Source organism: Pleurodeles waltl, chromosome 1_2 (genome assembly GCF_031143425.1).
Source record: "Pleurodeles waltl isolate 20211129_DDA chromosome 1_2, aPleWal1.hap1.20221129, whole genome shotgun sequence".
NCBI classification, from domain to species: Eukaryota; Metazoa; Chordata; class Amphibia; order Caudata; family Salamandridae; genus Pleurodeles; species Pleurodeles waltl.
The window spans coordinates 980,521,073-980,535,066 of NC_090437.1; the positions used below are offsets into that span (position 1 = coordinate 980,521,073).

General features: G+C 42.2%; 1 protein-coding gene across 2 annotated transcripts in view; it reads right to left on the minus strand.

Annotated features, from left to right (window-relative positions):
• The window catches only part of OCIAD1 (OCIA domain containing 1), a 213,778-nt gene that overhangs the window by 28,862 nt on the left and 170,922 nt on the right, over positions 1–13,994 (minus strand). For both annotated transcript variants that reach the window (XM_069201505.1, XM_069201501.1), the window contains 2 exons: positions 9,868–10,070; positions 91–243 (listed from right to left, as the gene is read on the minus strand). In XM_069201505.1, coding sequence (XP_069057606.1) covers positions 91–243; positions 9,868–10,070 — 356 coding nt within the window. The remainder of the gene's footprint in view (positions 1–90; positions 244–9,867; positions 10,071–13,994) is intronic.

Consider the following 13,994-nt stretch of genomic DNA (forward strand, 5'->3'; position numbering starts at 1 on the left):
GTCCAAAAGTCTGTTGAGGCTGCCTGTGCTGCGGCTGTAATGTTTGCACACTGTGGACCTACTCATTCTGCAGGCACATGGCAGGGTTACCTTTGGTCCTGGGAGGTCGCTCCTGTGCAGGCCTGGCTGGGGCTTCACCCCTCTGTGTCGCAGCCACCTCATAGGTGTCCCTGTTCTTGCTCCTTAACTCGTCATACGTGACCGGCTTTCTCTTGGGCGCTTCTTCCAGGAACGGGGTGGGTTCTGCCGAGACAAGAGCAGTTAACAAGATGCTTGTAGCACTAACAACAGTCAGAAGCGCCAGGCCCCGGAGAGCGGCCAAACACATGAGCATTACAGAAAGCAAAAGTATTTTTAACTGAAGCTATTTTATTTCCCACGGTACTTTTTTCTCAAATGTGGTTTATCAGAAACAAATGTGAATATACATTTCCACACGACATGGATGTTCCACCCCGTTTTTCAATTATTAAAAAACACCCAAAGAAATACTGCAAACAGGAGAAAATGCTATTGCGGCCCAGAGTGAAAATGACTTAAGGATCGAGAAGCAGAATTGATCACTGGCTAATTATGCAAATGATGCTAACACAAACACCGGCACCTTAGCCACATTTTAACAAGGAAGAGGCTACTCTCAGAATGAGTTCATTTTCTCACAAAGCAACGTTTTTAAAGGTTAACTCGCTGTTTTCGTAGACTTAATGTACACGCGAAGCGCACATCCTGCCTTCATAAACACTTAATATGAGAAACACGCCAAATTCACAATTTGTACCAGCGGAAAAAAGTGACAAGTGCACTTAAAACAGCAGTCAAGCACAAAAGTTATTAAGCAGTTTGAATAGAGAAAATAAGAAATAACATGTCAAGTATCATTCGGTTAACACTTACAGTGGCACAATGGAAGGGGGCAATCAACGTGCTAAGGTATTTTTGAGACTCAGTGGTTTCTCTTTCTTTCCGACCGAATTCTTGTAGTGGTAGATGTCAATAACAAGCTATTTCTGGCCACTTTCCATCGTCCTTGGTACCATACTAATTTTGGTATGCGGTAAGAAATTGCATTAGCAATTAGTGCCACAGTGAGAACATGACTAATTCCATTCACTCCCAACAAAGGAAATCTCTAAGACGAACGGAGTAAAAGTAACGCAGAGAAGAGTACGAGGTGTGGGGACCGAAAACCCACTGGAAAAGCACAGAAACAAGTGGAAATCAGGATAAGATGGACGAGAGGAAAGAAAGATTAAGAAAATGTTTTTGTGCATGTAGAAAATGCTACTGAAGAACATTCTATCATAATGGGTGTATTTTGTAACATGATTCAATTTATGTGGTCGGGTTGACAATTTTGGTCCAAAATCATTGAAGATATAGAAATTAAACATGAAAGGGAATGTTATCCATACTGTCAATCGTACCCAAGGTGGTGGGTGCTGAATTTGGAACACAATTACTCTCCAGGACTTCATGGAGCAGTCATGGCCTAGCTCAAGGGGCCTGATAGGAGGGTTAGACTAACTATAGAACTGCACAATCATGCTAATGATGAAGGTCCCACCAGACGGATTCCTAGAAGGGAATCCCCCTTTAAAAACACCTTACACGTGAAGAACAAATAAATTATGTATAATTGTGATGGTTTAAGGTTTCTAGCAATAACCATTACAATGTTATGAGCCCTAATGCCTTGCTAAGGGTTTGGGCGGGAGGTTTGCATACCGGCCCAGGGTCTGGTTTCAGGATAAAGACTCCTTCTAAATTGGAACTTCAGCACCTCGGTAACATTTACAATAGCAACATGGGCCAACAGATTTGAAAACCAACTAATTTAATCTTGCTGCTAATAATGGTCAGTATGGCTCTGGTTACTGGTGAGAGCAAAGGCAACCTAAGGGCACTCCAAAGGGCCTTATGGCCAGTCATGAGGTTAGGATCCAGTGGGCTCCAAGGCCTATCAATAGCTGGGCCATCAGAGGGCATGATGGGTTATGGGGACTGGGTTATTTGTTACTCAGGATGACCAGGTTCACCCTCAAAGAATTTACATTCTAACTTAGTCTTTTAAAAATCTACCAACCACAGGAATACATTGCTAAGGTCCCCAGGACTCCGCGGGAGGCAGAGATCACAGGATGTCAGGCAGAGGCCAACCGATGGGCCCAATTGCCTCTGAACAACTGAGTATTTCCAAGAAAAGGCTTCTTGCAGTTTCTTATTTCTCTGTAGCCACACAGGTAGTCAACTGACCCTTGGTGTGCACGTCTTTGTCGTGGGTAAAAGGTGGAGCAGGTCCAGTTCTTTAGGGCTCTTCTCAGGTCCCAGACAGCAGGTCCAGTCCTCTTCTGTTCTTCCACAGTTTTAGAAGTGATCTGAAGTAGATGCCACATTTATTCCTGGTACATGTTTGAGGGTGGGAGGGGGGTTTGAGTCACTCATGGGCGTGCCCTAAACAATGAGTTAGAAATTCCAGGCCCCCACCCTTCCCAGGTTTTCAGTATTTTACATTTGTCTTACTGCAAACAGGCCCATAAAGCCATGTGTCAGAGTATTTTCAAGATAGCAAAAGTCTCCAGCCATACTAATATGCTGTGAGGGCTAAAGTTCAGAGACAGTAGTTCGGTAGGACAAAAGCAGGGTCCTTCAGCAACCAGACAACAGGGGAGCCACAAGAATTGTGTTGCTTTCCTGTTCTTTTCCTTTCAAATGTGTCCCACATGTTACATGTGGTTCAACAGACCTGTCAAACAGGACTTGAGACTGTGCTTTGCCAAGGAGGCTCACTGCCCCACCCTGCAGATTGTGGGGGAGTTCAGAGGAGTCATCTCTGTCCATTCCGGTCATCCTACTGTTTCCTCCTGGGAGACATTTCACACCTATTCAAGGGTGAGTTCTGGCTGAGAAATGACAGAGGCTTATGCTAATGATCCTTCTGGCAGTTCAGGTAGGTAAAAAATAACTTTCTAAAATATACTTTTCCTTAATATTTATTAAAAATGCGACCTCACTATTGAATTGGGCTTTTAATAAAAATTCTAAATAGCTGTCTTATTATTTTTCTAGCTTGTCCCAGTTACAAGATATACTACTCTTTTCTACACAACAGCTAAGCCTGCCACAGTGAAAATAACTTTTTGGGCCTTGACACTGTAGGGACAGGGTAACATTAATTTTCTACATACTTACTTTTAACTACAATGCACCCAGTCTTGTGGGCTACAATGTCTACACAGGGGTGACTAACTGATATTTAAAATGAAGGTTTTTACCTGTCAAAAAGTGTTATTTTAACAATTGTGCTGCAAGTTTACAAAGCAATAATCAGGCTATACACAGTAGGCCTTAAGCCATGTTTGCCCTGCCACTTTAGCGCATTGCATTACAGTTGCTGCAGTCCACTAGTGGTATTTGATTTCCAGGCATTGGGTGCACTCTTTACACAACCATCTAGGGACTATTAGGCAAGTTAAATGTCTCAATCAGTAATAGGCCAATTTAGCCATGGTAAAATGGCAGTCACAAATACTTTACTACTGCTTTGCAGGGGCAAAATGCACAAAGTTACAAAGTCAGCAAAAATATTGGATCTAGCGAAAGCTGAAAAATTCGGGGTTACAAAGGAAGAAAATGCTTGTATTCTCGTCATTGTCTGTTGTGAAGTGCTCTTAAGCCCTTGGACAAGGTTCGCACTGTTCAAGTCTGTGAAAAATAAAGCCTGGATTCTGCCTGTCACCCATGCTTCTATCTCATCTTCCAAGAATTAAAGATAAAGCATTAATCTTTGGTGTCAGAAAGAGAGACTCGTCTAGTGGCTAAGGGCCAGATGTACAAAGCTTTTTTCTTGTTGCAAATGGTCTGATTTGCAAAATAGGGCCTTTTGCAACAAGAAAAATGCATTTCTTAATGTACAAACTCAAATTTGCGATTTGGTAATCTACTTACCGAATCACAGAAAGAGTTTGCAAGTCACAATTAGGAAGGGGTGTTCCAAGGGCGTCCCTTTCTAACTGCAAGTCGCATTGCTATGTATGATAGTTTTGTGACCGTGGATGCGGTCACAGAACAATTGTAGTTAACATCAACTTCAAACTGGTGTTAACCCATTTGCAAATGGGAAGGGGTCCCTAAGGGACCCCTACCCCTTTGGAATGGTTGCGAAAATATTTTTTCAGAGCAGGCAGTGGTCCCACAGACCACTGCCTACTCTGAAAAAATTAAAAGAAAACTTTTCATTTTTATGTTTGAAATGCATCCTGTTTTCCTTTAAGGAAAACGGGCTGCACTTAAAAAAATAAATATAAAAAAAGCTTTATTTAAAAAGCAGTCACAGACATGGTGGTCTGCTGTCCCCAGCAGGCCACCATTCCTGTGAGTGCAGCCATTCCCAATGGGGTCGCAAATTGCGACCTAACTCATGAATATTGATGAGGTAGTTCATTTGCGACCCCACTGGGAATCACAAACAGTGTACTTAACACTGTTGTACATTTTGTTTTGCGACTCGCAATTCGCGAATCCTAAATTGCGAGTTGAAAAACAAAAGGTCGTACATCTGGCCCTAGATTACACAGTGTGACACTTAAAAATCTAAGATCAGTCCAGTTTTCACTGCTTGATCAAACTGTATGAACCTAGGCAAATACTTAGGTTCACCAAGCCTCCTGTTTGCTCACTATCACATATGAGAGCATCTTCAAATATGTTAGTTCAGGATGTGCGATGTACAAAAACTTCTCCTGTGTTTGATGTAACGCCTATATTGTTGCTCCAACTATAATAAAAATCTAGGTAACATATACAGTGCGTATGACAACTGACTTGCCTCTTAGTTTACTAATAGCATTGTCATCCGGATGCGAGCAGGAATGTTTCTCAGTTCATGTTTAAATACACTCACCTTTAAAAAATACTTCTTGATGCAGGGATGTAATGCGGTGTACCAGGTTGAAATGAGTTGGAGTGTTAAAGAAATACACTTTTTTGAATTTTGAAGACACCATATCATATTCTAACCTGATGTTTGTTGCGTGATTTACATGCCAAGTATTTGTGATTTACATGCAAAGTATTTTCAAGGCTTGGTTCGTGCCCAGGCACTTTGGCTCTGACCCTTGGCTTAGCTCCCCCTGGTAATTTGTTTGCTCACCCACCTCAGGGGTCCAGGTAAAAAAGACTGCACCCCACTACTATTAAACAGCTGCGACCAACCAGCCATGGGATGGCTTGTCATGACGATGTTAGTCACCCACTGGGTGCATTGCCATCACCCAACAGAGCTAAACAATCTTTTGATGAGCCACAGATAAAATCTTGTAGGGCGCATATCCGGGAACTCTGAACATACATCCCCTGCAATGAAAAACATTTGTGTTGGTCAGAATGAGAAAATAATTAGGAGCAGGCAGTACATGGCCACTGAGCCAGGGACTTTTGACCCTACGGAAGCAATACAACTGGCTTCTACTTGGCTTTAAAAGTGCAATGCAACTGAAACAATGTACACTGTGAACTTTGGGCCATATGTACAAAAAGTAGGACTTGCGATTTCCTGATTGCGATTCTTACTGCATCACAATTAATGTAAGGAAACTTACAAATATTAAATAACTATGCCTAAACGATAAAACATCCAATGTACCTCATGAATATTCATGAGGTAGGTCACATCTTCTATTGCTTTTTCAATAAAGCATTTTTTTGTTTTGATTGCAGCTCGTTTTCCTTAAGGGAAAACGAAATGCATTTAAAAAGTAGAAAATGAAACGTTTACATTCCATTTTTTCAGAGTAGGTAGTGGTCTGAGGAACCCTGCCTGCTATTAACACATACTTTTGTTTACATTCTCAAATCGGGAAGAGCTCCCTTGGGGACCCTTTCCCAGTTGCAAATGTTTAGAAGTACCTCTTAGTAGTAGGTTAAAAAAAAAAAAAATCAATGTTTTGCAATTGTATTTCGGTACGTATTGGCAATTCCAAACTGTGAATCGGTAACGTGGCACCGAACCACAATTTGGGACTCGTACCAAAACGCTTGTTTGCAGTTGCAAACGTGGCGACTCGCATGCGACCACAAAAACTTTTGTATATATGGCCCTTTGAGCGTTATCAGAAAATGTACACCTTATATTGTCTCCAAATCCATCAGAGAAACTCGGGGATACTTCTGACAAAACAAACGTTTCCAAAGGTGAGTTACACAGTTGACTAACGTTTCCCTCGGGGTGCAGCTGGTGCAGTAACATTTAAAGCACGCCGGCGCGATGTTTTCCGAGATCCCTATCTTGGCTCAAGTCTGTCATTTTATAATGGCTGCGTGATTACAGACACAATAGCGGGATTTCCGGCTCCGCTCTGTAGAACAGCCCCGCCACAGCACCACCACCGCGCCACTGATTAGCAAACCGCAAGACTATGGGCCGCTGGACAAACTCCTCATAACCTTGTTTGTTTAGGGACACAGGAAGGAAAAGTACTGCTTAATGTCCCCACACAAATGACTGCGTCCTCCAGTAGAAGTATTTTATAATGGACACGGACCTGTTGTTAGCCTCACTGCACTGATGGGGAAGTGTAACGGTCTACCAGACATCTTCACTGAAGATCTTCCTACACTGGCTTGGCTACCACAGCAAAGAGAATGATCTCTATTTAGGACTTATTCGTGTGACTGCGGTCCGGCTGCACCTCTTCCTGCACCATCGCCGGGTCACTGCTGTGATTTTTTATACTTGGTACCTCTGCTTTCATGAGAAATCAACAGCATATAAACTGGCTGTTGAACCATAAAGGGAATGTGGAATTAACCTTCATACAATGTAAAGTTCCACCTTGTGATGGTGGGGTGTTGCAGGTTGACGGAAAAATACGATGAGCATTTCTAGGTACTGCCCAAAGACATGGATATTCGCAAGGGAAGGTGCACCCGGTCTGTGATATCTGTGACACAATTCTGTCTACAATTTCAGGTACAGACTATTCTCAGCCGTCATTTGCTGGACATCAGTTGCGCTCTACACAGAAGAAGGTGGATTCTGTGTGCAGACGAGGTAGGGTGTGGCCCTAAGACCACAACCACTGTATGCCTGGATTAAGTTAGTCTCCCTGTATCCTTCAGTTATAGCTTACCAGCGTACAGTTCACTGTGGACATCCTGAGCGCTAATTTGAAGGCCTAAGGCTTGCTACCTACCACCATGGTTCCCTTGCAAACAACTATGCATATAATCCATTAGATAAAGTTGCAGTACAGAAGAGGTGGAGAACAACAACAGAAGCAAAACAAACAAGCTCGACCTGGCAGGACTCTGATCTGCCATGTGGGTAGCTTTACGGAGGGTGCAAGTAGGGCGCCAGGCACTGGTTAAAGGTCATCTCTCTAATTGCATAGTTTGAGCTGTTGGGGTCGGGGAAACTCCTTTTCTTTTTCTCAAATATCATGCGTGTTGCAGTAGTTTTAAATAGATTATACGTTTACAGCGATTTTTACCAATGGAAAGAATTCTACCTCCACCAGCAATAGCCTGTTTCCTTTACAGGGAAGGATGGACCGCAGTACATCTCACTGGGAAAGGACGCAGGGTGGTAAGAGGAGGATTTGAGCGCTAATGTCAGGCAGGATGTGCATTCCTAGTTCTAAACAACGCTCAGAGAGTGGGGGGGGGGGCAAGAACGATCTAATATGCAGTTCCTATGGACGCCTGGGTGTAAGTAGAGGTAAGCTTTCTCAAGCCCTGTATAGTATTCTAAAGTGATCATCACATACATGGAGTATGTCAGGACACCCCTCACCCCCCTACACGCATGCTATCGTCTTCACTTAGTCATAGGCCCCAGTGGGTGACAGAAATGAGGAAGCACATAAGAGGCAGAGAGTACACTGTGAACCGATTAAAGCAAACCAGCCTGTTGCCAATAATAGAGCTTCTTGTTCTGCTGCGCTAGCCTGGGGGTGTTTCAGAAATTACAGCAACATTGTTCGCAGAACAATACTTGGGTTGTTACCATGAGTACCAGATGAGCTTCACGCTCCCACACACTGGAGCCTACACCCAGTAGGCTTTTCTGCAAAATCTCTTGTGTTCCATTTAACCCATCCCTGGTTAAATGGCCAGACTTCAAGGAAGCGAGTACTAGTTTCCAGGCAGTGGCATTAATGATCTCAGTGGTGCAGGCGAAGTATTGGAGAGCCAGGTGGTCGGATTGAGACAAACGGGAAACAAGAAACGATGCCGGTGACAATTGTCCCGCCTCGGTGTGCCTGTCAGAAGGATGCACTTATGAACTGCAATAGTTAACATCTGGCACCGAATCAAAGAAATCATTGGCTGCCAGGGCGGATCTACATAGTGATGATCTGAATTACTTTCAATTGAATAAAGTGTTTTAAGGGCCATGGATGGGATCACCAGGCTGAAAGGACCACAAATGATCAGTCTTCAAAAAAGCACAGCCAATGATGGTAGCACTCTGACATTAACTAGAACCCCACACCTACTGCTCTTTCAAATGCGCAACGGGGATGTAAAAAACCGTTGAACATTACACACAAATTACAATAACTGCTGAATACCTTGCACTAAAGCAATATTTAAACAGCCTGCATCTGACAGGCAATTACAATTTAATAATACAATATAAATTGCAATACAAATCACACAATTTCTGCAACGTCCTTTGAGTAAGCCGTCTCTTAAGATGTTCCGAGTGTATATTTGTAAATAATGAGAATGGGGCACATTTACTAAGGTATATTTGCATATATTATGACACTTATAAGTGCAAAAACCATAATTTACATGTGCGAATTCATTTCGGCGATTTAGAAACATTTAATTTGCACTTTATGGCAGAATTTTCCATATAAATAAATCTGCTCACGGGGCATTTTGGGTGTCTTATAGGTTGGTTGTTCTCAAAATAGGAGATTCCCTACGAACGTGCAAGTTTGGGACCAAAATGAAACGTTTAGCAGCCATATTCTCACTCATACCTACTAATGGTAAGCAAAAAAATCCATATCACATCGAATTGGAGAGGCGACGCCCTAAAACAGGTGACGTGCAGGGAAAAACGCTTCTCCAAGTGCAAAAATAATGTTCTAGTAGAACAGAAAATAAAAGTTGAAAAGTAAAATAGCTCTTTTGAGTTTCATTTCCCTGTGTGAATCAGTCTGGGAACATGCAACAATAGCAGTTTCTAATTAGAACTCGAATTCCAGTAGCGTCCGATATGTATGCAAACCAAAGGTGTAAGACTACATGTGTAAATTTGTGACGTTTCTGCTCGGACATTTGTGAATTGAACCACAATTGACCAAAACTTGTTCCCTACACACTGATCCACTCGCTATGATAAATCGTATTATTAGCTTGCAAAAATAGTGCATGCTTTAATAGATGCACTCAGAGAAATTGACAGATTGGGAGTGAAGCAGATATGCTATTCAGTTTACAGATCGAACCCATATAGTACTCCTGTAAAAACTCAACAGTTCGTCCAACAGAAAATCAGTTAAGAACTATGCTTTAAACGACTGGTTATATAGCAAATTTTAATGTACTTAGAGTTTAAGTTGTGCTTCAGCTTTAAGAAGAAAAGTGTTGGGAGATGGATAGTGAAAAGAGGTTATCTCTTGCATCCTTTTTTTCACCATCCATAAAGATTCAGGGCTGCTACTGTGAACCTTGCTCGTGACCATTCAGAGTGGACCTGAGATCATGGGAGCATATGATAGGAAGTACCGCTCTGAAGTTACAAGACCACAATTTCAAAAGTTACTCATTACAAAGTAGACATATGTTCTGTCAAGTAAAATACAGCAAGTGTGCCTTCTTAAACCAAACTAGGCTTCTCGCCATGGACTTTACCTAGTGCGGCATGGTCTGAGATTCCAGTGGGAGAGGACTCGCTGAGGGAAGCACTAAATGGTACCGGTTCATAATTGGAGTTGTCTTCTGATCTGTACTCGCTGGCATACATAGATGAATCGGGCGCTTGGGCTGCTGGCGTGGCTGCTGGAAACTGCTGCACGCCTTCTGTGTCTGCAAACTCAGACTTTCGGGCAGGAGACCTAGTAAATTAACACATTTCAACAGACATTTGTAAAGTTTTCAAGGAGGTTGGCAGTAGAGAAACTTTCTCCTTATCGGAATGTTCAAAACTATATAAATACACTGACCATTTAGAAATCAACGTTTAAGTGGATTAGGTGGTGCGTGAAGCTGCCATGGGATAAACCGATTATAAAACAGAAGAATTATCAAAATTACTCGACTATGTCTGAATTGCCCAAATCACTCCTCCATGAAAGGATGGATCAGGTTTACTGCTTGTACATCCATTCCAGTTGCGTAGTAGATACCAAAGAAGAGCCAGTGAAAAGCAAACATATCCACAGAAAAATGTGAACAGGTATTACACAATGGAGAAATACTAATTACTGGTAACAAAATACGTAATCTGTCTATTTCTCTATGTCCTATCATGATCACTTTGTGACTTGCAGGATGCTTCCAGAAACTATACATCTGCATACCCTTGTCCATTTCAAAGGACCCCATTATAGAACTAAATTCAAAGCCGGAGAACATTAGGTATGACTACCCTTGCAAGACTATGTCAGTAATGACGTCATATATCTAGTGTGTAACTGCCCCTAGCACTGCCCAAGCATATCTCTGGTAGAGGGGCTGTAGAAAAACTGAAATACACTTTTCGGGTGGGTCAATATATGATTATTCTAGATTATGCTTTCAGGTGACTGGTTGTGCAGCAGGTAGTGTGACAGCAGTCAGTTCCACTTCCAGAGCGCCAGCCTGCCCACAGGCAACATCATCACTTCTTACTGATGGAGGTGGACTCAAGGATACTAGTGGCTCACCTATCGGACATGTGATGTCAAGCGCCACCCACTCCCGTCACACTGCAGATCTATGTTCTGTAAATATATCCAGAATCCTGTACTAGACACAGCATTTACATGCTCCACAATTACTCTTGCTTGCCTAAATACTGGTGCTGCATCGGTGGCAGAACTCATGGAATTTGATGATAACCCCAGGTATCCGGATGCATTACTGGAACATAGTGGCCATCCCTGATAAATGGTGCCAAACCCTTGTATACACGAGTCATCCTAGGCCACACCAGTTTATGTATTAAAATGTAAAGCCTCTACTTGAGAGCAAAATTACATTACTTTAATAAAATGAAAAGTTAAAATATACGGAAAATAACATTATTTGCCGAAAAAGAAAAACTGGTATTTGAGAACAAAACGGGTGCATTGTCAAATAACGAGGACATTGTGGGGTTGGGGGATGGCACAAAATGAATGCATTAAAAAAATATGTACAGTAGAGATATGAATTACACTTACTGCTGATCCTGATGGTGCATTATTGCTGCTCTGGCAGTTACTTCATCACTCTTATAGACACATATTTATATTGCTACCTTTGCATGATATTACCTCTGCATATACAAATGGTGTCTCGGGATTGTGCCTGTAAGACTGCCACAACCAATGGGACTGCCATCTGACTGAGCCCATAAGCTCCTAAAATAATCTCTCCTGTGTAAGCCATTAACATCTAACATAAGGAACAGCTTTCATCTTGCATTTTCTGCACAAGAAGTGAATAACTGCATTTCCCGTCATCCATCTGCAAAGGAAGTTACATACCTGGTTTCCAGACAAAGCATTAGCTAAATGAAGAGATAAGGCAATAGAACCTCATCTCCTATTGCGATCCTAGCAGGAAGTGACAACCCTACATTTCCCACCATCCATCTGCACATGAAGTAAAGTCACCAGTTTTCAATCAAAAGCATGTTTAAAAGAACAGGCTAAGTAAGAGGACTTCATATCCGATCTTCCATTTGCACAAGAAGTGACAGTGCATTTTGCAACATTCATGTGCATAGGAAGTGACATCATCGCAAATCTCATCATGTCTCTGAACAAGAAGTGACATCACAAGTTTACTGTGAGAACTATCTTTTATAAAAGAAACAAGGCAAGAGGACTTCTATCTGCACAAGAAGTAACATTTCCAGTCATCCATCTGCACAGGAAATGACACAACTTCCTGCCTTCTACCTACTTCAGTCAGCTCTTCGGGGCATCACCAGCAAAGGGTGGGCACAGACAAGAGTATAGCCTTTTTGGGCTTGTTTGGGCCAGATTGTGTCTTGGGACAGAAACCCTATTCTACTGAAACCTACAAGGTAAGATATAATCATCTGCCCCACCCAGCAACTTACAGCGCCAATCCACACAATCACATACAGACATGCAACACACAGACTCAACCTCACACACATCTCACTAATCACACAGCACAGTTTCCAACTCATTCTCATTCCACCCACCCACCAGATATCATAGACCTAATCCCCTTTCACAAGCTTGACACCCTCTTCATCAACAAAATATGGTTCACTTCTACATCCTAGATGTCCTCTTTCTCACAAGTTACAGCATCCATTGTGTGAACTGCACATGTAAGAAGAAAGAAGGCCTCACTGTCATCCATATCCCCCATGCTCCTGCATTCTAGGCAAGTAAGTAACATAACTTCAGGGTGCTGCTGTCAAACCATTTCACACACTCTGCAACTCAAACCACCATCTTCCATCTTATCTACAGGCCTCTTGGCTAGAACAAGGACTTAAAAGAATTCACAAATCTCACTGGCAGCCCTATCTCATCTGCCCACACCACCCTCTTAGACTACTTTACAGTGCTCAACATCTTATATTAAAAAAAAAAAAAGATACACCCTGCTCAACACACTCAACGTGGTACAGCATGTCACAAAATCTACACACTCCAAAAGCTACATCTTCAATTTTATCTTTACAACACTACTAAGAACCCATTCTAACCACCCACACTCCTGGATTGGTCCAACCATTTCACCATCCCCATCTCCCTGCCCAGCATCCTACTAATAAACCAAGGTCAACTCAAAACAGAAATCCAAACCTGCAGATCCTTTAAAGACTTATCCATAAAAAATCTGAGGCTGGCATGCATGTCTCACTCTATTAGCTCCACATTCAAGCCCAACACTAATCTAAACCACTTCAACAATTTTTCGGAAAACGATGTGAACATTAATGTCCCAATTGAAACATACAAGTACAAGGCAAAGCCCTCAACACTGTGCCACTCTAAAGAACTTGCTGAAAACGAAGAATCTACCCACAAACAGGAAAGAAAATGCATACAAAACAGAACTCCTAACCTCTTCATGAAGTCCCTCCACACAACACACAGTCAGCTCATTAATGAGGCCAACAATTGAAGCAGACCACTTCTCAAAAGAAGTACTGTATCAACCCCTCTTTGACTCAACTATTATTCACTATGCAGGAATGTGCAATGTCACCAATCTTTTCTTCAATGAAAAAATACAGAATATCCAAAAACAATTCAAAAACACCAAGCCTGCTTCCTATGTTATGCCCACCCCTTTCCAGAGAATCCTGCAGTGGTAGTCCTTTAAAGCCCTAACCCTATAAGATCTTGCTAATATAATCAACTTCCTCAAAGCCACTTTTTATGAATCTGAGCTTATACCCTCATGTAGTTATATTTGTGTTTTGACCACCGACTCCCTGTCGCACCACTTAGCACTTGGCTTAGCTGTCCACCGTCACATTAGTGGTCAACAGTTACAGACTCCATTTTGTAGTCAGATTAGCCTTAGCTTCACCGCCACGTTAAAAGTGCGAGTATCTTTCGGTACAAAACATGTTATGCAACGTGTTTTCTATTCTACGTTTTTATTTGTTCTTTTCTCACCAAAGGGCTAGGACGTCATGTCGAGGAGTCAGTCAGCACGATAAGGATGTACTAAACGATGTTTATAGTTGAACAGGAAACGGCTTAGGCTTGGGAGAGACACTTGGGAAACTGGCCAGTTCCAACCTGTTTCTTTCAACCCTAACCTAAAATAGCCAGTATTTTTTAATACTTCTTGCAGAG